This window comes from Galeopterus variegatus, unplaced genomic scaffold (assembly GCF_000696425.1).
Source record: "Galeopterus variegatus unplaced genomic scaffold, G_variegatus-3.0.2 Scaffold1777, whole genome shotgun sequence".
Classification (NCBI taxonomy): domain Eukaryota; kingdom Metazoa; phylum Chordata; class Mammalia; order Dermoptera; family Cynocephalidae; genus Galeopterus; species Galeopterus variegatus.
Genome location: NW_007727888.1, coordinates 216,270 through 240,955, shown reverse-complemented (window position 1 = coordinate 240,955; position 24,686 = coordinate 216,270). Strand labels below are relative to the sequence as shown.

The window sequence follows — 24,686 nt, the reverse complement described above, 5'->3', positions numbered from 1 at the left end:
AAATACAGATGAAAGTCACCAATTGCAAAACGTTGCCCTTGAGATTTTAAAATATTTTTAACCAAATAACTAGAAAAACTAATTCATAAAGATTGAGGTGTGTAACAATGAAAAGTTAAAATGTCTCATCTCAATATATAAAAATAAGAAATCCTATTCATTCCTTCTGATGACGTGCAAGAAAGAAAAAAGAAAGAAAAAACCTATTTAGTTAAAAAAATAATAAGAACACCTTTTTATATAATGTTCATAGAAGGGGGAAGACAAGAATATCCTCAAACAATAATTATTCCTAGAAGATGGGTTTTTCTGTCTGTGGCAGGGGCTTCATTAAAATTCTAATTTATATTTTGTGTGTGTGTTTCCTTTACCTGTTTCCAAGAAGACAGGAGGGCTTTCCCTGTGCCCCCTGACTCCAGGGAAAGCTATGCAGCCAGGCTAAAAGCAAAGCTTTCTGCAGATAACGTTCCAGCTTAAACTCACTGAAAATAATTTATCATAAAGGGTATTCTAGAGGGAGAAAAAGGAGACCTAGTGCCTTTAAAGGAAAAGAGGAGAAACCAAAAGAGAGAAGGGCCATTTCCTAGGACTAGAAAAAAACAAAAGCTGTCATTGGCTATACTCGAGAAGCCGATGGGTCTTAGGAGACCGGACTCTGAGCAGTGCAAAAAGGCTATGAGCCTGGGCAAGACCCTCACACACAAAGCTGCCCAGAAGCAAGGGAGTTCTGTGAGCCTGGACAGCAGAAATCGTGACAATAACTATTCTGGGCCAGAATTGGGGAGTTCCTCCTGAATACTGTACTTGAAATAAGAACCAAGGATTCTTGCCTGACCCTGGTGTGAAGCCTCAAAGTCAGGTTTAATTCAATTAAAGAAATGAGGTGATGTTAGTTGTATACCAACTTTCTGAAATAAGATTTATAGCCACAACATGTTTTCCAAATTTTTAAAAATGAATCCATAGTACTTTTATAATCAGAAAAAAGGTCAGCAACAAAACTTTATTAACAAAAACTTGTTTCTTTTCACTATTGGTAATGAACAGTCTGCCTTAAAAGAACATTAACATCAGTGCTGAATGTATGACTTCATGGATCCAAAGTCAGCTCCAACCTTTGAGAGAGCAGTGCTCCTTGAATCCTTGTGGTCTGGAATTCCCATTTGTGCTACAGCAGCCTGTGGTCATAGACATTATTCAAGTAAGCCCCAGAAACACACAAAACATTTTCTTTGTGGGTTCTTACTGACTTAGAAGGCATGGTTACAAAATCAAGGAGATGCAAAAGGGTTATAATGACACAACCATTTAAGTATCAGACAGTTTTAAAAGTTCTTTCTGGCATCAGAGCCTCCTTTTAAATTAATACCGACACATCTATTTTGAAAGTGTGTTAAATCAGCAGGAAGGAATGCTTTATACACAGCATCTCCAATCCATAAAACCTCCTGTTCTCACAGTGAAGTGTTATCCGGCCCTTCCAAGACAAGATTTTCTCCTTCTGACTCAGTTTTGAGAAGGTGAAAATCACAATCACAAGTGGAAATGAAATGTATCATCTTAATAGCAGCAATCACCCCCAAGCCTCCTTATACAACTGGTCTCTGCAATGCTCAGCACCTGCTTCTCCCTCTAAACCCCAGGCTGCTCTTAAGCTCCCAGGACTCCCCCAGCTTGCCTCCCTGGAAGACAGCATCTTCTCCACCTCCTAGTAGTACCCCAGTGTGTGGGTTCACAGAAAACTGAGCAGCATAGAAAAAGCACAAGGGAACTTGCCTTTTCCATCTGTTGCTGATGCTTCTTGTAAATGTCTAATTGACCTAAAAATAAACGTTTGGAGAACAAAAGGTTAGCTGACAAATTTGCAATCCTCTCTATATTCAGCTCTAGCTCTGAGGCTTTGAATTCCTCAATTATAAACTGAAAGGGTTGGACTAGATGATTTTAGAGCATTCTCCCTAAAAAAAAAAACCTTTGATAATCAACACTATGCCATATATGGTGCTCAAGTCAAAGAGGTAAAGATGCCCTCTGCTGGTCAAATCTGTGGCAATGAGTCTGGCAGGGACCAGAGTGTGAGGAGAAAATGAAACACAATCATCTAACTCTCTTGGCACTCTACCTAATCTCTCATTCCCACAACCATCCCCCACCCAACACTCCTAAGACAATGGAACATCACTGAGAATCGACCCTAGAAGACCCTAGAAAAAAGTCACCAGCCAACTTCTAAAGTCTAGGTCCAGAAGCTGTGAACATATGGCTTCATGCAAACTCATTTCATTGAGTGGAGATTTATAACTTTGCCGAAAAATGCCGGACTCCAGGGAGTCTTTTTTCAGCTGTGTTGTGCAGTAATTAATTACCATCATTACAGTTCAGGCAGGGGACATTAACGTTATTAAAGCCACAGATCAGAGTTCTATGCACAAGCCACTAAGGAAGACTGCCCTAAAGGATGAGCACAGCACAGGCAGATAGGGCAGCACAGGGGGAGAGGGCCAGGGTCTGACAGTGTCATTTACTCTTGTCACTTCTCCTAAAACCTCAATGGATTGCCCACCTGTGAAAGGGGACTGTTTCCTTGAGAACTGAAAGGGGTAACATGAGAAAGTTCACTAGCGCAAAGCTGGCACTGAACCAATGCTGGCTGAATCTGAACATTTAAAAAGATATACTGATAATATTTCTTAAATCGCCTCTCCAGTACTTATTTTTTTCATTTTACAGCAATTTTCAGAATATCTACCTTGAAGAATCTTGCCATTTGGCACCTGCTCATTAGTGTTGTAATTAACAAGTGGCAGGAAACGGACACTTGAAGCTCCACTTCTTGTCTGGGTCCCTTATATTTTACTGTTCCAATAGCGGCAAATGGGGTTGTAAACTGTTTGCTAATAAGATGCTCTTTTCTAACTGAAGACAATGCTGGTCATCCTACATTACAGATGCCCAAGTTACTTATTCCTGGGCAGGATGGCAGGGAGGTTGTAGTGATTAAAAAGACTCATTCGTGCTCTCTCTTCTGTGCTGGTAGCTATCTGCTGAACTGACATATGTACACGTGTAATATATGATGGAATTAGGGTGAAGAGTAAATCTAATTGGCTGGAATGAGGATAATGCTCTACTGGCATCATGCTCTAAACACAGTGATAAGAGTAACTGATTGAACTGACAAACCCCGGGGTCCTAAAAAAATACTAATTTACTGCACGGGGCATTGCAATAAGAAGCATCTCACTTCTAATAGAAGGCAGGTAAATCTATTTCTTTAATCTTTATTTCAAAAGAATTCATTCATTCATACAGCCATGGAACTAGATCATTAAGGGTAAAGTAAGTATTTTGTTAGCTTTTTTCTCTCTACTTCGTTCTTAATCAAGAATTTCCATCACTTTGCATGTGATTTAACAAAAATATTCTTTCTCATCAACCACTGACTTGGCACTAACATTTTTTTACACATAATCAAAGTACAATACATGCATCTAAAGCCTGCCACTTCCGGGAATGGAGCTAACTATTCTGAAGACATCTAAAATGTTTACGTGCTGAGAACTATCATAAGTTTTATGTTAACACACTTCTTCATTTTCCATCTAACTTGGCAAGAAAGGGCTATTTGTGGGATTTCTTCAACTCTCTCCTCCCCAAATACAAGCTGCTTTATGTTGCCACTAAGTTCTCGTTTCCATACCCTTCTCTATTGTCTTAGAACTGTGCTAAATGCCAGCCCATGGTGCCAGACCAGCTCTGTCAAAATCCCCTGGGTAATAATAAAGATGCACATGCCCTGTGATTGGGACCAATCCATGTGGTGCACACATGGCTTCCCTCCCCGTGCGTCACTCACCACACCACTGGGAAGAGGATGGCTCCGCAGCACAGCAGGTCAACCAGAAAGAGAGAATCCTTCCACAAGCCATACTCAGTGGTGCCCTCCTCAGTGGACTCTATGATGATATAGGCCACATTTGCCAGGACCTACAGGACATGAAAAGGTGCTGAGGCCCCAAATCATGGGTGAGCTGTTACAACAACAGCAGCCACAATGTGGGGTACACACCTGGGCCATGGGCCCCGGGCCTCCAAGCTGCAGCCACTACCATTATTTCCAGTCTCAAATGGTCTTCTGGAACTCTATATCACTCTGCTGACAAGAAGTGAGTTCCTGTGCCATGCCCTTGAACCTGGGCACCTGTGACTGCTCTGACCAACAGAGTAAGATCGAAGTGACGTAGTGAGATTTCCAAAATAAATACAGCTTCTGTTTGGCTCTCTCCAGGAACCTTTGGAGCTCTGAGCCTTCTTGTAAGTTTGGCTACCCCAAAACTGCCATGCTGAAGAGACCATGCAAGGATAGAAAGATGCCTGAGAAGCCCCAGCTGTCCCAGCCGTCCCAGCCTAGGAGACAGATTCAAGTGAAGACTTCAAGATGCCACTGTCTGACCATAACCTGAAATCTCATGCCAGACTTACCCAGTTAATCCACTCCCCAATTCCTGACACACAGAAACTAAGAGGGAGAATTCATGGTTATTGTAGTTTTAAGTCACTAAGTTTTGTGGTGATCTCTTATACAGCAATAGGTAATCAGGACACTCAGCTTTGCTTTTTAGGCACCCCGAGCCTCAGCGGAGTCACTCAGGTGCTGGATGGGTGGCACTTCACATCCCACTTAGCCATGAGGCCCACACTCCTCATGCACAAGTCCTCCCTGAGAACCCCTGGCTCTGAAAGTAACTCTTTTAAGTGCCAGATAACAGAGACCAGAGAGGCAAAAATGGCAGATTTCAGCCAGTGGTTGAGTAGTCACATTGCTCTTCACAGCAACAATTCAAGCCCAGGTCCTCCCTGCACTGGACATGGCACAGCTCTTCCCACTGGAGTTCGTCTGTGCCCATGTACTGCATCTATTTCCAAAGTTAAGGCTTTGCTTTGCATGTTTAGTCCTGTTGTCAGGCTCGTAGCATGTTATGAAGTCTTTCACCTGGCTAAAGTAAGGTGCCACTGAGCACAAGGGAAACTTACAATTTATGGTGTGTTTCCTACGTACCCCTGCAAGAAATCCATGGTCCCAAATACTCTGCTTGACTTGGCGCAAAGGTAATTCTCCACACTTACAAGAAATGTGAAATCTGTTGTGCTATTACTGGGGGAAGTCTCTAAGTGCAGTTTCTCTTTCTAGGCAGGACTTAAAAACTAAATCACCACTGAAGCCATACTTCACTTCACACAAATGCAAAAATTATTTTTAAATTTTAGTCTCTCCACTGAAACCCAGTTTCTAGGTTCTTCCCTGCCTCGTGTTCCCCCTGAAGACTGGGCTATATGAAACATTTGCATCTGTGGCCCTATCTATGGAGACAAAGTGGAAAACAAAGGCTTTCACATCATAATTCCATTTTGTCCTTAATTCACACACTTTACATGAGAGAAAGAATGTTCCCAGAGGTGTCCGTGTTGAACATGTGTCAGTAGTGTTCTTGAAACACCATTTCGTATGTACCTCACTTATTCAGAAACTTTCTGTCACTGCCCGTGGCCAAAAGCAAGCAGTTTTAACTTTTCAGGATGACATTCAAGGTCTTCCCAGACTAGTTCCATTATCTAAATACTCATAACTTCCTTATATTTAATTTTTAAATGTCCTTATTTCCTCAGAAAGATGTTCCACGTAACCTTGAGTGTTTATCTTTCAGGAGAGCAAAGAGGGGGAAGCTGGAAAGAATGTGTCCTGTTATGCCACAGTTCAGGCCAGGGGGAGGGAGATTCTAACTAGAGGGAAAAGGACACCAGCAACAGTATGGCAAAGTGGGAAGAGGACCCAGGTTCCATCACTTACAAATAATGAGACCGAGGCAGGCTGTAGAACTCAGTATGGCTGAAGAAGTGGCCCTGGTGGCTCAACAGCCAAAAGACTCTCAGCGCCTCTGTTCACCAGACAGCAATATCATATGTTTCTGCTGCTACTCCTTTCCTCTGCCACAAAGCTCTTCTAGATCATTCTAATTTGAGTGATTACTCTCTTGTTGGAAACTTATAGAAACTGGTCTATACCATTCATTTGGTGCTCATATATGTCCCTTATTATTGAATGTGAGAGTAGCGTTGCTGCAAACTTTCCCAACCGACCAATCCCCAGAGTTGAATGAGCACTCACCCTTCTTTCCCCCACCTGCCACATTTACGTTATTCTCCAAAATGTGTAATCAGTTGACAAGAACTTTATCAAACAGATGCTCTTTGCTCAAGCAGAGCAGAGTAGTTGTCTGTCCTTGCTATAATCACTCTATTATAAGTTCTTCACATCCAGTTCTGCCTTCAATAACACGATTAAGTATAAGATAAGGTTCCTTTCTGGAGGGGCTCATAACCTTGTAAGGCTGGCCTCAGTCCACAGCCCCAAACATAGGAAGCGTTTAATAAATGTTTGCCCCTGATGTCCACTATCATATTCTACCTTGTGAAACTCACTAGTATCATTCATGATATTTAAAATACTTTGTTAATAAAATTGCTATGTATCTAAACTTCTTCGCAGAGGGCAAACAAATGCATGTCTCCCTAATTTTTCAGTAGCTCGCTAATCAAAGTCTGGACATCCTCAGGCCAGTTTCAAGATGACCGACGGTCAAGTATCTCCCAGAGCAATGACCTCAAGTCTAGGACTGTCAGAATTCAGAAAGAGAATCCCAACCTTCAATCCCCAATGGCAGAAGCTGGGGTTTCTGAGCAAGCTGACTCTCTCTTCCCAGACAGATCTGGAGCTGAGCTCTGTTAAGTGCCAAGATAGGAACTGACAGGCAGGATGAGGGTTTCTTTACCTGGAGTGGGATGACAATCATGAAGATCCTTTTGTCTTTATCGGAAAGGATGTGCTTAATGAAAGCCCAGCCAGTACCAATGAGAGCAATGGTGATGAACAGTAGCGCCCCTTTCAAACTGGAAGAGAAAACAATTCATAGACACCAATGGGGCTCTTCAGACTCTCTCTCTGCCAGTTAGACTGTATAGCTCATTCTATGACTTCACATGCTTCTTGCAAAAGACAGGCAGCCAAGTTCAGGAAATGCATCACATGTAAACAACACTTTTTAAGGGCACAGAAATTAGTTAGCTCTACTTCTCTTGTATGGGATTTCATGGCATTAGTATTTCACTTGTACCTGCATACTTACAGGTGAGTTATGTAGTACACAACAGCCCAACCTTCAATCGGAAAGCCCTGGGAGGAGATGTAGTGGTAGTCGATCTGAAATCAAACAACTGCATTTCACAAAGGTTGATCAAGCACATGCCTTAGTGCATAATGAAACAGTAAATGACCGTAGAGGACCTCAGGATGGGGGATGTCCTCCCCACCCCACTGCCTAATACCTCAGTTGTCAATTCACAAATTAAGCCTACGAATGCACTAACAAACATTAGGTAGCTTAAGAAACTTGACACAAAGTTTCAGTGTCACTAACACCCAGCCTAGGTCCCTCTCTTGGAGCAAATGATTCACCCTGGCAAATGGCTGCCTATTCTTTTCCTAATATTTCCAAGGTCCAGGTACTACACACCTCTTCAGTATCCCAGCCAAGAACTTTATCTTTCATATACCTGCTTACATAAGTAAATAAGTCAGTCGGTCAGTCAATAAAAAAAAATCTATGTGGTATCGCCCAGCTTCAGCTATTTTTTTCTTGAAAAAAATCTGTAAATTTATTTATTTATTTATTTATTTATTTTGTCTTTTGTCTTTTTCCGTGTCCGGCAACGGATCGCAACCCTCAGTGTTGCCCCCGTACCGGACCGGGGACCGGCAACGGGATTGCAACCCTTGGTGTTGCCCCCGCGCCTCGCTCAGCCAGTGAGCGGGAACCGGTCTGTATGTGGGATCCGAACCCTCGGGCGGGAGCGCCGCCACGCTTCCCAAGCGGCGCACTTATCCAGTGCACCACCGGGCCGGCCCCAAGAATCTGTAAATTTAGAGCTACCTGAAGCCACCAGTGCATTTTAACTAAAGTGATAAGTTTTATTAGTGTGCCGAAAATGCCCTCTGGCAGAACCCACAAAGCTGACATCAATTTATATGTCTCTCATTCTATACAAATGGTTATCTATTTATACGGCTCCAGAAAGAATCTTTTAACGTAGATCCAAATGGGAAATTACCCAAACAACTGCCATTTCTTGACAGTGTAACTGGATATATTATTGATTTTTTTTCCTATGAGGACATTTTCAAGTGGAGCAGGAAAGTGCATGTCTAGATAGAGACTGTCACCCTTACAAGTATGGTCCCTGGATACCTTGTAGGTCCACAAACTGGGCAAGTCCATTTCAAGTACATCAGTTCTAAAAGCTCAAAGCTGAAGCTCAATTCTGTTTTAGTTTTGGGGTTTTTTTCTGAATTTTTTTGTGTTTGTATATATGGCTGGTCAGTACAAGGATCTGAACCCTTGACCTTGGTGTTACAAACACCATGCTCTAACCAGCTGAGCTGACCAGCCAATCCAGAAGCTCAATTCTTATGTCTCAATTTTCTCTCAAATAATTATGCTAATACTGAACTTTAAATCAAGCAGAAACATGAGTGTATATTTAGAAAAACTAAAGAAATCATTGAAACAATTCAGTAGGTGGCACTCTCATCTCAAGAAACGATAAAAACAAAGAAATAAAAACAACAAGTGTTCTAGAAAGATTCTGGATTTGTAAGTAGTATTAGAAGTTGTTTTAAGTCTAGCATTGTGGGAGATTCTGGTCATTTACCCCTATGGCCAGTCAATCCCAGACAAAAGGAGGCTTTATGAAAAATGTATTCTTTGACCTTGTTTCCCACCAATTTATCCCCTTTCTTCTATTTTTCCTACTTATATAGTCATTGTACATCATTCATGAATGATCCCCCAAATGCTCCCCAAATGCTAATACATACTGCATGGAACACCAAGGAAAGAGACTTGGTGAAAGGAAGTGCTGCCATCAACCAGTGAATTTTAAACACATCATTCCTATAAAAAGAGAGAAAAAAATTAAAAGAAAATTCCACTCTCCCGAAAAACAGCCAAAGCTTCAGGCATCAGACATATTTATAAGGAGTCAGTTCATATAATCTACACAAGCCACAAACATGAACCCTTTTTTTAAAAAGTGGTTTTTGCGCGTAGAAAAGGTCTCAAATGGAGTCCTAAGGTCATCTCCAATATACAATTTAATGTTGTGAATGGAACTGACAGCTATGCATTGAAGCCAGACATGATGGCTTCTGAGTCTTGACAGGATGGAAATCTAACACAGGCTGCCACTTCCTCCCCGGAAACCACCCTGAGAAGACCACAGAGGAAGAAATGAGGCAGATGAATTTGCGAAAACAATCTCCAGGAAAGCAGAAAGCAATAGGTGTGGCTGCAGGAAGTCTGCAGCCCAGAGCAGAGGAGGGCTGGGAGTGGGCATCAGGGAGGCGTGAGGGGAACATGCTGGGTCATGCCCCTCTCATCCCCACTATGGCTGGTGCCTGCCAAACACGCCAGGCTGGTGAGGTAAAAGCACACCTCTCCCCCCAACTCCCCCCAACAGGTACTAGTCCACCTTTGGGACTAGTCCACCCTCAGTAATGAACCTAATAGGACATACAAAACCATTATGGAGAAAAACTGAAAATTCTATTAATAAAGTCCACAAACAAAGACTTAAGTAAGAGCCACAGGGAAACTCATACATTCAGATATTGAGACATTCTGCAAAGCCACAGCAGTACAAAATGTGGAACGGGTGAAGTTTATTTGTTATTCAGACAAATACATCAATGGAATAAATTAGAGAACTGTGAAATAGATTCATGCATGTATGGAATTTTGATATATGATAAGGTGACACCAAATGAGTGAGAAAGGATAGGCTGTTTAATAATTGGCATGGGAAAAAAAATCAGCTCAAACCTATAAATAGAAAAAAATAAAGCTGAATATCTATTCCACACTTACATAAAGGAGGATTCTAGATGGATTTCAGCTCTAAACATAAAATACACATTTTGTGATCTTAGGGTAGGAAAGGGCTTCTTAAGATCCAAGAAGCACTGCCCAAAAGACTAAAACTAGATAGTTTTGACTCCATTAAAATGAAAGATTTTCACTCGACAATGAATACCACAGACCAGTTTAACAGATTTGGAAAAGAAACTTGAAATGTCTAAGATAGACAAGGTACTGATATCCACAATATGTTAGAAACTCATGCACAGCAAGAACAAAAAGACAGAAAACCCAAGAAAAAAATATGCAAAGAATATAGGCAGCCACAAGAGTGGAAACTCAAATGGCAAGCAAGTCCCTGAAATGATAATCCACATCACTAATATTCAGAGAAATGCAAAATAAAACAAGGTACCAGTTTACACCCATCAGACTGGCAAAACTTAAGATGTCAGTGTCAGTAAGTACATGGGAAAATAGGAACCTTGTGTACTGCTGGCAGAAGTATAAATTGGTATGGCCATACTGGTGAGCAATCTAGCAGCACTTAATGAAATTAAAGGAGAGGCTACACATGACCCTGTGCGCCTCCTTCTGGGACTGTAGCTCAGAGACTGAACGGAACCATCAAGGATCACAGGAGGCAGGAACCAGGTTCATGACAGCACTGGCTGTAGTAGCAAGGAGATGGCAGCGACCCAGGCATGCACCCATCACTAAAGGAACGGAGAAATAAAATGTAGGGATGCAGATCATGGAATGCTAGGGAGCAGTTAGAAATCAATGAGATAGATGTGCACACAGCCATGTGGTTAGATCTTAAAAAGCATATTACTGCATGAAAAATGTACAAGAACAATATCTACAGATAGTACAGTTTATATAAATTTAAAATACATGCAATACCAATAAACATTACTTATTTATAAGAATATACAAATATCCAAAAATGTACACTAAACACATCTGAGTGGCTATCCACAGTTGGGCAGGAGTGGGACAGGGGACAGGAAAGGAAGGGGAATAAGAAAACAGGAGAGGGGCCTTGCGCAGTGATCACGAGAGCACACCATGAACTGACACATTTAGTTTCCAGGCTGACTTCCTCCCTGGTACTTTCCTGTTCCAGTGCCCACCTACTTGAAAGTCAAAGAAAAAGTCAAGGCCAGAGGAGTCTGTCACTACTGAGTGGCAATGAGATTTACCCAAAATGCAAAACTGCCCATTGTAAAGAGCTGTGCTCACTCACACACCCTGGCGACCTTGACTTGCAAGCCCACACTTAATGCTGAGGCAGTGATGTGATGGAAAGAACACAAGCTCTGAAGCCACATCGACCTGGGCTCAAATGATTGTTTCATGCTGATGACCTTCGTCTCTCTCTAAGCGCCAGTAACCTCTTCTGAGAACAGGGTAATGCCCACCTCAACAAGCTGTTAAAAGAATAGCTGAACTAACCAACAACAACTGCCTAAATAGACATAGAGCAGGTACTCAAAAAGTATCAGGTGCCTCTTTTCCCTTGCCCTCAGGATCCCCCTCCCCATGCTCTGGGGCCCACAACACACTCAGAGTTGAGAGGAGCCTGACTGACAATGCACAAGCAATGAGACCTGGGTTCCAGTCCCAGCTCTGCCTGGTGACGCTGGCCGTGTCTCTCACTTCCCCTCCTCTGGCCTCAATAAATGAGGCAAAGATCTCTCAGTTCCTTCCAGCTCTAAAGGGCTATGAGCCTGTGAAATGTGCCCAGCTGTGGAGTGACATGCCTTTACAGCACTCATATTCCAACGTAACAGAACTGGCTGTAAGACTCCTGGAAAGACACAGGGAGGGCTTAAATGGTACTTTTCTGTATGTATACTATACTTCCACAAAAAATTTAAAACATGACTTATACAAAATAGGTCAACCTCATTTAACCACGGATTTAAAACTGTTACCACAATGTTATATAAGTGAAATAGTGGCAATGATTACTGCCATTACTAAATAAAGGAAAATTAAAATACCACTAAACACCTGGTCAGTAAACTATTTTAAAAGTACCTCACATTTGCATAGCACAATGATTTGCAAAGTCTTCTCATTAACAATATTTTGGGGGGAATTATATAACAAATCTAAGGATCTAAGACTCTTGGAGGAAGGCAGAGCAATTATTACTGTCCCAGTTTTACAGTCCAGAAAAAAGAGACTTAGAGTATAACAAGGCACACAGGCAGTCACAAAGGTTACACCTGAAGTCAGTTCTTCTGACTCCTAGTTCTTTCTTTTCCAGTAAGGGCAAAAGTAAGACTTACTTTTAAAAAAGACCAAAAAAAACCCCTATAGCCTAAATTTGTAGGATTCTTTCTTTCTTAGTAATGGCTGCCTGATAATCCAGTCGTAACATGATTGTGTAGGTTCTTCACAAGTAAACAAGACACTCTTTCCACCTAACAGATGTATAGGATATTGCAACAAATAGGTACCAGCAACTACACTCAGCCAGAGCCCAAAATACCAGACTCTGAGCATGTCCATTAGAAGACAATCAGGTTACCAGGGATTAAAAAGGTCTCAATTTCTGGCCTAAGAAAAAGAGTTATCTGGGGGTGCTGAATTATTTTATGAATTTAAATTAATTCATATTACAATACCACATTCACATACCATCATTTACTCAGTTTACAGACTTTATAAGATAACAAACACTTTACACTATTCTGTAAATGAGTATTAATATTTTGTTCTCAATTTTCTCAGGAGAAAGAATTCACACATATGCAGCTGTTCTCCTCAAGAAACAAGTACAGGAAGTTAAAGCCTTGGGGGTTTCAGAAGCAAGGCCAAGAGCCAGGCAGATGGGCTTTGAAGAGGTTTCCTCCAGTGATAAAGCATCTGGAGGTCAATTCAGGGACTCTCTCCTGGCCAGGCTTTGAGCTGATGCCTTCAGTACTAAGCAGTAACTCAGTGCTTGCTCCCAGTAAGTGGGTCATCATCACTAACTTCCTCTAAAGAATAAACAGCCCCTGAATGGAACCAACGTGCTCACTCTGAGTCCTGGACTGTGGGGTTTCTGTTATTGAAACCTTTTCCTTACACATTTAATTTTCCATATATATATATATATATATGTTTGTTTGTTTATTTTGGTGGCTGGCTGGTACAGGGATCCAAACTCTTAACTTCGTGTCATTAACACCGTGCTCTAATCAACTGAGCTAATCAGCCAGTCCTATTTTGCCTATATATTATTGAAATATTTAGATTTGCCTTTTATTTATTTATTTATTTCGTCCTTTTTGTGACCAGCTGCACCGCGCTCAGCCAGTGAGTGCACCGGCCATCCTTATGTAGGATCCGAACCCGCGGCGGGAGCACTGCTGCACTCCCAGTGCTGCACTCTCCCGAGTGTGCCACGGGCTCGGCCCTTTAGATTTGCCTTTTAAACAAAACAATGGGACGTGAACAAACACCAAGGCATGCAAAGGCCTCCCACACTACAAGTCTCTTGCAAAGTCTCCCTAGTGTTTCAGGGAAGATGCCCTTTGAAGAGAATGACATTAATTAGTGCCAACTCCTCCCAGGTTCAGAAGCCAGCAAAAGGTGAAATTACACAAATCTCAACACACTCTAAGTAGAAGGTTCAGGAAAGTAATAGTTTACCTTCGTTTTCGAAGGATGTGAATCCAGATGGTCCCAGAAACGAAGAAGAAAAAGGCCATAGAAATGTATAATTTGGGGAGAGGAATTTCTCCTGCTGAGAGATAGCTGTCAGGATTCTTCTCTGTGATATCAATCTGAAAGCAACATGAAATTAATTTTTACTTTTCAGAAACAGATCATCCCTTATTAAGCAATTTGGAATCTCAGCCGTTTTACTTAATTACAAGAAAGTGAGTATCAGTATGATAACAACCACATTCTTAACGCTCAGGTTGAAGTGAAGTTGAATTCATAAACAAGAAACTATAAATTACTTTACAGTTTCTTATTTATAAATCCTTTGCTAAAATACCCTGCCCACTGGAAAGGATGTGCATCTGGCCACGTTTTTCTCTTAAACCCATTCTTGAAAGGAAATCAGTATACCAAAGAGATACCTGCACACCCGTGTTTACTGCAGCACTATTTACAATAGCCAAGATATGGAGTCAACCTAAGTATCCGTCAACAGAAAATGTGGTATATATACATAATGGAATACTACTTGGCCATAAAAAAGAATGAAATCATATCATTTTGCAGTAACATGGATGAGCCTGGATGACATTATGTTAAGTGAAATAAGTCAGGCATAGAAAGATAAATACTACATGTTCTCACTTGTATGTAAGAGCTAAAGAAAAATGAGTTCATAGAAGTACAGAGAATAGGATTGTGCTTACTAGAGATTGGGAAGGGGAGAGGGAGGAGGGATAAGAAGAGGTTGGTTAATGGATACAAAATTACAGCTAGACAGGAAGAATAAGTTCTAGTATTTCATAGTAGTGCTAGGGGTCTATAATTAACAACAATTTATTGTATATTTTCAAATGGCTGGAAGAGAGGAGTTCAAATATTCTTATCACAAAGAAATGATAAATGTTTGCCATCATGGATATGCTAATTAGCCTGATTTGATCATCACAGTATGTACATGTATTGAAGTATTACTCTGAACCTCATAAATATGCACAATTTTACATGTTAATTAAAAAATAAAATAATAAAAAAAACAACAACCCTATTTTTACAGAGAAATGAATGTTTTGCACTTCATGCTTACAAAAATCCACGTGGAACAATCTGCATACAGTACTCACATCAAGGCTGAATGAGTACTTGTCACCAGGCCGCAATTCCTTTCGAAGGCATTTATGAAAATAAAGACTATAAAGGCCTTCTTGGTCATCAGTGCTGATGTTAAAGAAAAACTGAAAGGAAAGAAGGAAAAAAATTTAAGGATACTCAAATCCTCAGGTACATTTTAAAATGTTAGAAATAAACTATGGGGCTGGCCTGGTGGCGCACTGCTACAGTGCGCCACTTGGGAGTGCGGCGGCGCTCCCGCCGAGGGTTCGGATCCCACGTACAGACCGGCCGCTCACTGGCTGAGCGAGGAGCGGGCGCAACACCGAGGGTTGCGATCCCGTTGCCAGTCCCGGTCCGGTACGGGCGCGACACTGAGGGTTGCGATCCATTGCCGGTCACGAAAAAAGACAAAAAGGAAAAAAAAAAAGAAAAAAGAAATAAACTATGAATATTAGTGGACAGAAAAAAATAGACTACTTAATCAAATTCTCCCAGAATAGCATTTAAACAGATGTTTTATTACTCTATTATCCCTCTGAATATTTTTTTATAACAATTTTCAAGCATATCTAACAGTTGACAGAATTGTACAGTGAACAGCTATATACCACTACCTAGATTCTACAACTAACATTTTACTATACTTGCTTTATCCCAAATCTGTCAAATCCATCCATCTGTGATGGTTTTTTGCAGAAGTCAGCAAAGATAACCCAAGATGCTATTATCTACTTTTCAAGCCAACATATTATTTTGCTCTTTAGGTAAAAAAATACTCAAAAGAAAAGGAGGTTCATCTTATACTTAAAAAGGACCAAAATTCCCTCATCAAAATTTACACCTATTATTTTAGACAACAATAACAAAGGCTACATTTAAGACATTTTTGTTTCATATATATCATGGGTTCAAATAAAGTTTAATGTAAAACGAAAAATACACATTATTTTATATATTTATATAATACAAAATATTATATGTATATTTTTACAGAATATGACTCTCAATCAATTCTAAGAATATTTTACTATCAGAAAAAGATCTAGCAATAAAAGGAAGTGTATATAAATATTTGGTTCTATTTCTTGCCCCAGGTGATGGTTATAAAGGTGATTATTCATACTTATTTGTTAAATTCAATGTAAGTATTATCCACTCTTCTGCATGTACACTGTACCACCTAATTAAAAAGAATGGGGAAAAAAAGAGACACCTAACAAGGAGATGGCAATAAAAGACCAAGACCACTCAAGGTGAAATTACAAATCTGTTAAACCAGGTCCTAAACTCACAATTGTAAACAAGACAGTGTATATTTTAGTCCATTCAGGTAGTCAGAAAAAGAAAACTTTTCTAAACATATTAAAAACATTAAAAGTAAGACTCATAGGAAGTCTAAAAAAGATGTAAAAGTTTAAAAGATATTTACAGTCGATTTAAGCCCTGACAGTCCCCTTCCTGACTTTAGGTAGATAAAATATCATCCTTATTCCATGGATGAAGCAGAAAAGCTCAGGATGACTGCATTACCCCAAACTCGGAGGATACTGGGTAGCAAACAGCAAAAATTACCTAGTGACTTCTTTCCAAGGAGGGGAATAAAGCCGGAGAAAAAGCAAACTACTCGTGCACTGCCTGTTCTATGCACCCCAAGAACCCCAGGAATGGGCTATTTGAACCCATGTTCTTAATCATCTCTCAGGCTGCTTCTCTCAACACTCACCCAACAAGCACTAGTGCCTGACAAATGTGTGCATTCTATACTTTCCTTTGTGATTAAAAAAAAAAAAGACTTTAAAAAAAAACATTAAAAAACTCATTTATTAACAAGGATTTAGAAGCGAGGGAAAGAAGAGAGAAAAGCACCTTCTGTATTTTCTCAAGGAGGCAGTAAAACCCAAGTGGTTAAACACTTGGGCCTTGGAGTCAAACAAACCTGGATCTGAATCTCCCCTCAGGCAAGTCACTTCACCTCTCTGAGCCTCAGTTTCCTCATCCGTAAAAGGGGAATAATATCAGTACCTATTTCACAGAGTTGCTGGGAGGATGAACTGAGATAATGACATGCAAGCACTCAGCATGATGTCTGCCATAAGTTTACTTGGCTCAGAACTATTGATGGAGAGCCTATCATAGGTCAGGCCTAAGATCAGGAGTTTCAAATACACTAGAATTAAAACAGATAAAACCCTTAGCAGGAGAGAACAGACAACACATACAATAAACAAGTACAGCACACAGCATGTTGGAAGGAGCAGCGGAAGGAAAAGCAGTAGGATAATGAGGAGAGGGAGGTGGCTGCGTTTGAAATAGGGCAATCAGGTGAAGCTTTGTTGAGAAGGTGACATTTGAGCAGACTTGAAGGATTCCAAGGGACAAGCACTCCTGCCTGTGGGTACAGCAGAGCAGAGACTAAGGCCTGATCTTTTGGAGAAAGTGCAAGGAAGCCTGTGTGGTGGGAGCACAGTAAGCAAGAGGGAGAACAACAGGGGCTGAGGGCAGAGAGACAACAGGGCCCAGACCATGTGGGCCTTGCAGACCAGAGGAAGGACTTGGGCTTTTATTCTGAGACAGATGGGACGCTGTGGGAAGATTCTGAGCAAATGAGCACTCTGTTAGCTATTAATATCGATGGTGATGAAAATGATGGTTACTAAACATAAAGAACAAATAAAAATTATTAGATAGGCAAAATAATCTATGCTAAAAGAAATGAGAATAGTAGTTGTGGGGATGGGAGGACTTTCTGAGGAGATAAAAATGTAGAGAATCTTGACAGAGAGTAAGTTACATGGGTCCATGCATTTGTCAAAACTGATCAAACTATACACTTAAAGACCTGTGTATTTCTTTTTTTTTTTTTTTTCGTGTCCGGCAACGGATCGCAACCCTCAGTGTCACGCCCGTACCGGACCGGGACCGGCAATGGGATCGCAACCCTTGGTGCTGCGCCCGCACCTCGCTCAGCCAGTGAGCGGGAACCGGTCTGTATGTGGGATCCGAACCCTCGGCGGGAGTGCCGCCGCGCTCCCAAGCGGCGCAATGTAGCAGTGCGCCACCGGGCCGGCCCAAGACCTGTGTATTTCACTGTAAGCAAATTATATCTCAATTAATGAAAACAAGTTAGAAAAAAGTTTTATTAACTTGTGATTCTTACAAGTTAATGAAACATTATTTGTACAGTGCATAACAAAGCACTTTTACTTAAATCTTTTTTTTAAAAGTAACAACCCTGGGCCTAAGTTATTATTCTTAAATTCAACATTCCTTTTAAAAAAATCACTCTTACATGGAAGAGATAAATTCTATGAAATTTTTCTCAAAAAGCATACATACCTGAAATGAAACTTTCCCATCATTATTATGAACAGAAAAGGATTTCTCTCCCATTGCCTAAAAAAACATAACAATTTGTTTTAGGATGATACTGGCAGAAAAAGTATGCTAAATAAAATTAAAACTAATTTAAAAATAAAACAAAAAATAAAAAATGCTATTCTTAAACCCCAAATTTGCTGACCTTCAAAACTCTCTGAAAATAAAATTCACTATCCTTTCAAGATATATTTGAAATCCCCTTTCACAGAGAATGGTAGTTCTTTACCTATTTCCTTTTCTCAGCGGTCCTGTCTGCGTCTCCACTAGTCTCCTAACTCCACTCCCTCACCCCAAATCTTCCTGATGAAGTTCTTCAGCAAGACCAAAGATGCTGACCCAGGCCACACCCTGACACATCACCTGAATTCCACTCCTGACTTCCAATGATCAAAACACTGCCACTTGTACAATGCTTAATACTAAGCAATGAGAAGAAATGAACTACTGATACATGCAACAACATAAATGAATTCAAAAGCAGTTATACCAAATAAAAGAAGACAAAAAAGAGTGCTGCATAATTCATTTATATAAAGTTCTATAAAGCTTATCTATATAACAGTGACTGATCAGTGGTTGCTTGGGGATGGGAGGATTACAAAGGGCAAGAGAAACTTTTGGAGTGATAGATAGTTTATTATCTTGATCTACAGATAAGCTGAACTTATCAAACTGTCGCTTTAAATACAATGTGCAATTTATTGCATGTCAGTTATAACTCAACAGAGCAGTTAAAACAAAACAAAACAAAACACTACCATTTGGATGCCCCCTCGCTGAAAAATCAAGATATCCCAAACCAAAACGTTCCTAATTTTTCCACTTCTGCTATTTCCACCATCCATTCCTCTGCTCTTCTCTTCCCCTCCCAACACCTTAACTGGCCTCCCAGACAGATCCCTTATTTTATATTCCAAGGCTTCACTCTAGTCCAGAGTATCATCACCTTAAACCTGTATTATTACAACAGCATCCTTCTTGATTCCTCTAATGTCTCTCTCTCTCTCTCTCTCCCCCCAAGCATACCCTGCACATTACTTTCAGAATGATAATCTTTTATAAACACTATTTGTATCATATTCTTTCTTGATCAAGAACGCACGATGACTTCCAATTGCCTGCACATCAATACCCTCTATTGTCTGGCCCTATATTATCTAAGATCTCTCTCTCTCTGCTCCCAAATACGTACCTTTTACTTCAAATAGACCAGTGCCTGGCACTTGTCATGCACATTGCCATCATCCATTCTTTGCTTATGACGTATTTTATTCCCTTCTTTCTCTCCCTCTTCCCAGAACAAACTCCAAGCTCAGCCTTGGTGACACATCCTTCCAGAGGGCTTTCCAGATGGCCCCGCTTTCCCCTCCCCTCACTATATGACCCTTAATCACGTAAGTGCTGTGCAACTTAGCACTCAGTTTTACTTTGAAATTGTTTCAGTATGTCAGCGCTATCTCCCCAAACAGAAGACAACTCCCTATATAGACTGGGCATGTGTGTGTGTACATGCATGTATATATGTGTGTATGCGTGTGCATGTGTGCACATGCATGTATATATGCATGCAAGGGCACTTCAAAAAGTTCATGAAAAAACTGAATCAAAAGATAATACAAATCCTTCCATTAACTTTTTGAAGATCCCTCGTATATATAAATACATACATACATATACACACAATGCACATACAGATGCATATATCCAGAAAAAGCTGAACAGAGTGGGTGGTCAGCTCTTACCTTTGAATCCACTGTACTTCTTTTAGACTTTCCACTCTCTAGAAGCAGAAACATTTAGAAGTTGTCACTGCATAATTCAGATCATATATGTATTACAGTTTCACTTTATGAGGCTCCAGCTTATCTAACACCAAATAATTAAAACAAACAAAAAAATCTTGTGGACTGCCATCTCCTCAGGTCCCAAAACATAATTCTTGAGCTGCAGAAGCAGCAAATTAAAAGATACAGGGCCGGCCCCGTGGCTCACTCGGGAGAGTGCGGTACTAGTAGCACCGAGGCCACAGGTTTGGATCCTATTATAGGGAGGGCCGGTGCGCTCACTGGCTGAGCGTGGTGCAGACAACACCGTGCCGAGGGTTGCGATCCCCTTACCAGTCAAATAAAAAAATAATAATAATAAAAAAAGATATAATATAACTTGTTATATCATAAATGCTGTCTAATAAGTGATATTAGTTAGTACCAACAGGGGAACTCATTTCTGAATAATCTAGTGTATGTTATTGCCAGAGATGCCACATGGAATGACTTTCCTTATTTTATAAGTAAAACAGGTAATTGTTTAAAAAACACATAAGAGATTTATTTACACACACAGGAAAATTAAGAGCAAATAACATCAGCACAATGCATACTTTTGTTTTTCCACAGCAAGGAGTGTTAAGATTGCTAATGGCTTTCTTCATGGGACAGAGAGTGCATCTGTGCCTTATTTTTACTTAAGATACTCTTCATGGGGAAGACAGCATTTCAAGCTCCCTGCAGGAAGGGAGAGAGTTTCAGAATAAAAAGAAGGAAAAGAATATTTTCTGCCCAGGGAATGGTTATGCGAACCCAAGGAACCAAGGAGGAGAGATGGTGCACAGACATTCAACTACACCACCATCACACAAATAAAATATTTCTGTATGACATTTTATATTTTTCATTTATTTATTTATATTTCTGTATGACTTTTAATTTGGGTCAAGTTTTTGCAAACTGAGGAAAAAAATCTATAAATAATACAATTAATAGTAAATTATCCTTAAAGAACCCATATAAGCCATTTCACTAACCTGACAGTTAATAAAAGAGATGATAAACTGGTTAATCAACATAAGAAGAAAAAATGCAGCCTCAGTAAGAAGAGTGAGTACAAGAGCAAGAATACCTTTTCTGCCCTTCATTTTAGGATTTTTTTTTTTTTTGTCCTTTTTTTTTGAGACCGGCCGCACCGCGCTCAGCCAGTGAGTGCACCGGCCATCCCTATATAGGATCCGAACCCACGGCAGGAGCGCTGCTGTGCTCCCAGCGCCGCACTCTCCTGAGTGCGCCACGGGCTCAGCCCAGGATTTCTTAAAAAAGAAAACACCTAGCATTGGTTAAGTGATGGTGATGTGCCCACTATTCCTATATATTTTTCTTTTTTTTTTGTCTTTTGTCTTTTTCCGTGTCCGGCAACGGATCGCAACCCTCAGTGTTGCCCCCGTACCGGACTGGGGACCGGCAATGGGATCGCAACCCTCGGTGTTGCTCCCGCGCCTCGCTCAGCCAGTGAGCGGGAACCGGTCTGTATGTGGGATCCGAACCCTTGGGCGGGAGCGCCGCCACCAGTGTTGCCCCCGTACCGGGCCGGGGACCGGCAACGGGATTGCAACCCTCAGCGTCGCCCCCATGCCTCGCTCAGCCAGTGAGCGGGAACCGGTCTGTATGTGGGATCCGAACCCTTGGGCGGGAGCGCCGCCACGCTTCCCAAGCGGCGCACTATCCAGTGCGCCACCGGGCCGGCCCTACCTATATATTTTTCTGATAGGAATATAAATTCACACAACTCGTTTCAAAAAGAATTTGAAAATATGTATCAATATTCTGAAAAGTATTCCTATCCTTTGAACTATAAATTCCAATTTTGGAAACCCATCCTAAAAAAAAGTTCTATATATGAGAAAAGCTCTATGAATTAAGAAGTCCAATTCAGCAGTACTTACAATAGCATAAAAATGGGAATGTATCTCCTAGAGGGAAAGGTTCAGCAAATTATAGTATCTACTTAATAGTATATTCAATAGGTATGAAGTATGTTAAAGTCAACAGGCACGCATATAAAATTATAAACATGACTATGAATTTAAAAAATCAAATGTTCTAGACTTAGGAAACAAGTTTATAAGGAAACATAAATTACTAAAATTTTAACACTGGGAATAAAGAGAAATGACTATTCTTTTTCCATCTTCTCCATATTCCATATTTTTCTTTAATGGTTTGTATTTTTACATAACCTCCAAAAAAATAATGCTAAGACAATAATAGATCAGGTTTGCTTTTCCTTAGGAACAAAAAAGGATCTACAAAGCAGGATAGTGAAACTTAAATGCTAGTTCCCACCTTCCAGTTTACCTTGTTTTTTCTGAGTCTGGTTGTCTGCTAAAACAGGGTTAACATTAGGCTCCTGGCTCTGACCAAGGACTTTCTCATCCTTGCTGAAGATGATCTTTGGTAACTGGGTACCGGCTTCTGGTGGAGACCTTATTAGTACTCTACATTCAAATAAGATAGAAGGAAAAAAGTTCAAAGCAGTGTTTCTGGCCATTTATTAAGTGCTGTGTACTAGGCATTGTGTCAAACTCTAAATCTGTCATTTCATGTAGTCCTTACTACGTCGTACAGTGTAGACTCTATTATTCGATTTTTACAGATTCTGAAACTGAGGCTCAGAAAGGTTAAATAACTTGCCCAAGGACACCAAGCCAGTAAGCAGCTGGGCGAAGGATCCAGGCAGCCTCGCTCCAAAGCCTTAGTTCTGAGCAACTACATGATTCTGCTGTACATACTTTAAGTATCCTTACAATGCTCAGCAAATTTGTGCGCAAGGGAAATGGAACAAGAGGTAAAAAATGACATTCATAACACATTAAAGTGAAGTCTAGGGGAGCACAGAAGGGGTAGTGGGCACTATTAGTTGTCTGCCTAATATCCATTTCCATCCTTCCCCCTTCTTAACAGACCCAATTTTGTTTACCCCAGCCCATCCCAGGAGGGGCTGGTGACAGTTTCCACGCCTGAGTGGACACACAACCTAAGCTGGCACATTCACGCACTTCTCATCCTGCCTGGGGGAGAAGCCTTCTCTCTTTCCCTTGGCTGGATATATAAACGATGAAGCAGAGCCATCTGGTGATGGCTGGGGAAATCTGCCTGAGGAAGAAGCTAACGCCAACGACGGCAGAGAAGAGATGAAAAGCATCTGAGCCCCTAATATAAGTAAGCCACCACTGACCTGCCTCTCACCTAGAGCCCACTTGCCCCAACTCCACACTTTCAGATAAGTGAGGTAATCACTGTCTTCATTGTTTAAGCCAGTCTAACTCAAGTCCTTTGCTGCTTGCTGCCCAAAAGCATCCTAACTAACACAAGAAACTGTCAGATTAATTTTCTGAAATGAAAAGAGATAAATAAATTAAACAAATAAATAAATAAAATAAAAAACAAAAACAGAGGTTATCCTGGAGAATATTTATAGAGTTAGGGTCTACAACAGTTTTGTGGGAAAGCACTATTTTCTTTTTTTTTTTTTAAGAAGCTTCCCTATTAGTCTTCCTACCTCCAGTCTTGTTCATCTCAAATCCACCCTCCTCTGGGCTGCTAGTGGTCTACCTTAAAGCAAGTTGGAGTACACCACTCTTCGCTTAAATTCTTTGGAGGCTTCCTCATAAATAACACACAAGGGACCTATAAAGTGGCCAGGTGGAGATGTGCTGAATTTGAAAACACAAAGTTCCATAATTCATCTAACTTCAAATGTTTTAAAAACACTGAATTGCCAGAAATCGTCACCAAGAATCTTATGATGCAGATACTGTTATTATGAGGTAAGTAAAGACACTGAGGCCCAGAGTCACACAGCTGGTAAATGGCAGAAGCCATTATTTGGACCCAGTCCTGTTTCTTACCACATTCCCCTCCTCTACTTTATTCTCTATCAATAATCAACTCAGCTTATGAACGCACCATGTTCTTTCATGCCACTCTGCTTTTGTATAGACTATTCTCTTGGCCTGGAATGCTCTTGCCTTTTCCATTCATCTGGTAAAAACCTACTCACTCGAAGGCTGCATGAGCCAGCACTTATCTGAAGCCTTTGCTTCCCTTCTACGATTCACGAGCTTCTCCTCCCTACACTTCTCTACTTTGCTGTAATCATTCGCATTGCTCTTCTGCCCTCCCCCCATCCACCATCTATACAAACTCCTCAAGGATAGGACCTCTGCCTCCCTCCTGTTGTTTTTAATCTCCAACATTCAGCACAGTATTTAGCACGTGACAAACACCCAATCAATGTTAGTGTACTACTAAATCCTCCCTAACTTTACTCTAGGACTGAACTGAAGGAACATCTGAATTACTTACTCACTTCTGGAGATGTCTAGGATTAGAAGGGTGACAGAGACAGCCTTTTTCTGTAAAATACAGTAATTCACATCTTCATCCTGAGAAAGGAAGAACCAATTGTACATCATCTTATTCATCCATGCTAGAACATGCAAAAAAATTTTCAGGAACAAGGCAAATGAGTGGCTCAACCACCATTCCAAACACTAAACCAGTGGCAGGAGCTCAGAAATGCTCGGAAGTCAAAGCAGTCACCACCTCAAGGAAACAGCACTGCAAGGAGCAGGGTGTTCCTACTCAGTGTCTTGGGCTCAGGTAAAGGCAGTGATCAGGTCATGCATTTAACACTCACCAGGTAAGAAGAAAAGCCATCATTCTTCGTACGGTCTAGGCTGAATCCAATCTAATGGGGGTGAAAAAGAGCAGAAGTAAATATGCACAC

General features: G+C 40.8%; 1 protein-coding gene across 2 annotated transcripts in view; it reads right to left on the bottom strand.

Moving 5' to 3' along the window:
• The window catches only part of GPR107 (G protein-coupled receptor 107), a 69,101-nt gene that overhangs the window by 25,950 nt on the left and 18,465 nt on the right, over window positions 1–24,686 (bottom strand). For both annotated transcript variants that reach the window (XM_008578879.1, XM_008578880.1), the window contains exons 3-14: window positions 24,597–24,647; window positions 24,263–24,342; window positions 22,253–22,392; window positions 19,868–19,905; window positions 18,084–18,140; window positions 14,759–14,869; window positions 13,620–13,753; window positions 8,933–9,008; window positions 7,185–7,258; window positions 6,831–6,948; window positions 3,857–3,987; window positions 1,777–1,820 (exon numbers count right to left, since the gene is read on the bottom strand). In XM_008578879.1, coding sequence (XP_008577101.1) covers window positions 1,777–1,820; window positions 3,857–3,987; window positions 6,831–6,948; window positions 7,185–7,258; window positions 8,933–9,008; window positions 13,620–13,753; window positions 14,759–14,869; window positions 18,084–18,140; window positions 19,868–19,905; window positions 22,253–22,392; window positions 24,263–24,342; window positions 24,597–24,647 — 1,054 coding nt within the window. The remainder of the gene's footprint in view (window positions 1–1,776; window positions 1,821–3,856; window positions 3,988–6,830; window positions 6,949–7,184; window positions 7,259–8,932; window positions 9,009–13,619; window positions 13,754–14,758; window positions 14,870–18,083; window positions 18,141–19,867; window positions 19,906–22,252; window positions 22,393–24,262; window positions 24,343–24,596; window positions 24,648–24,686) is intronic.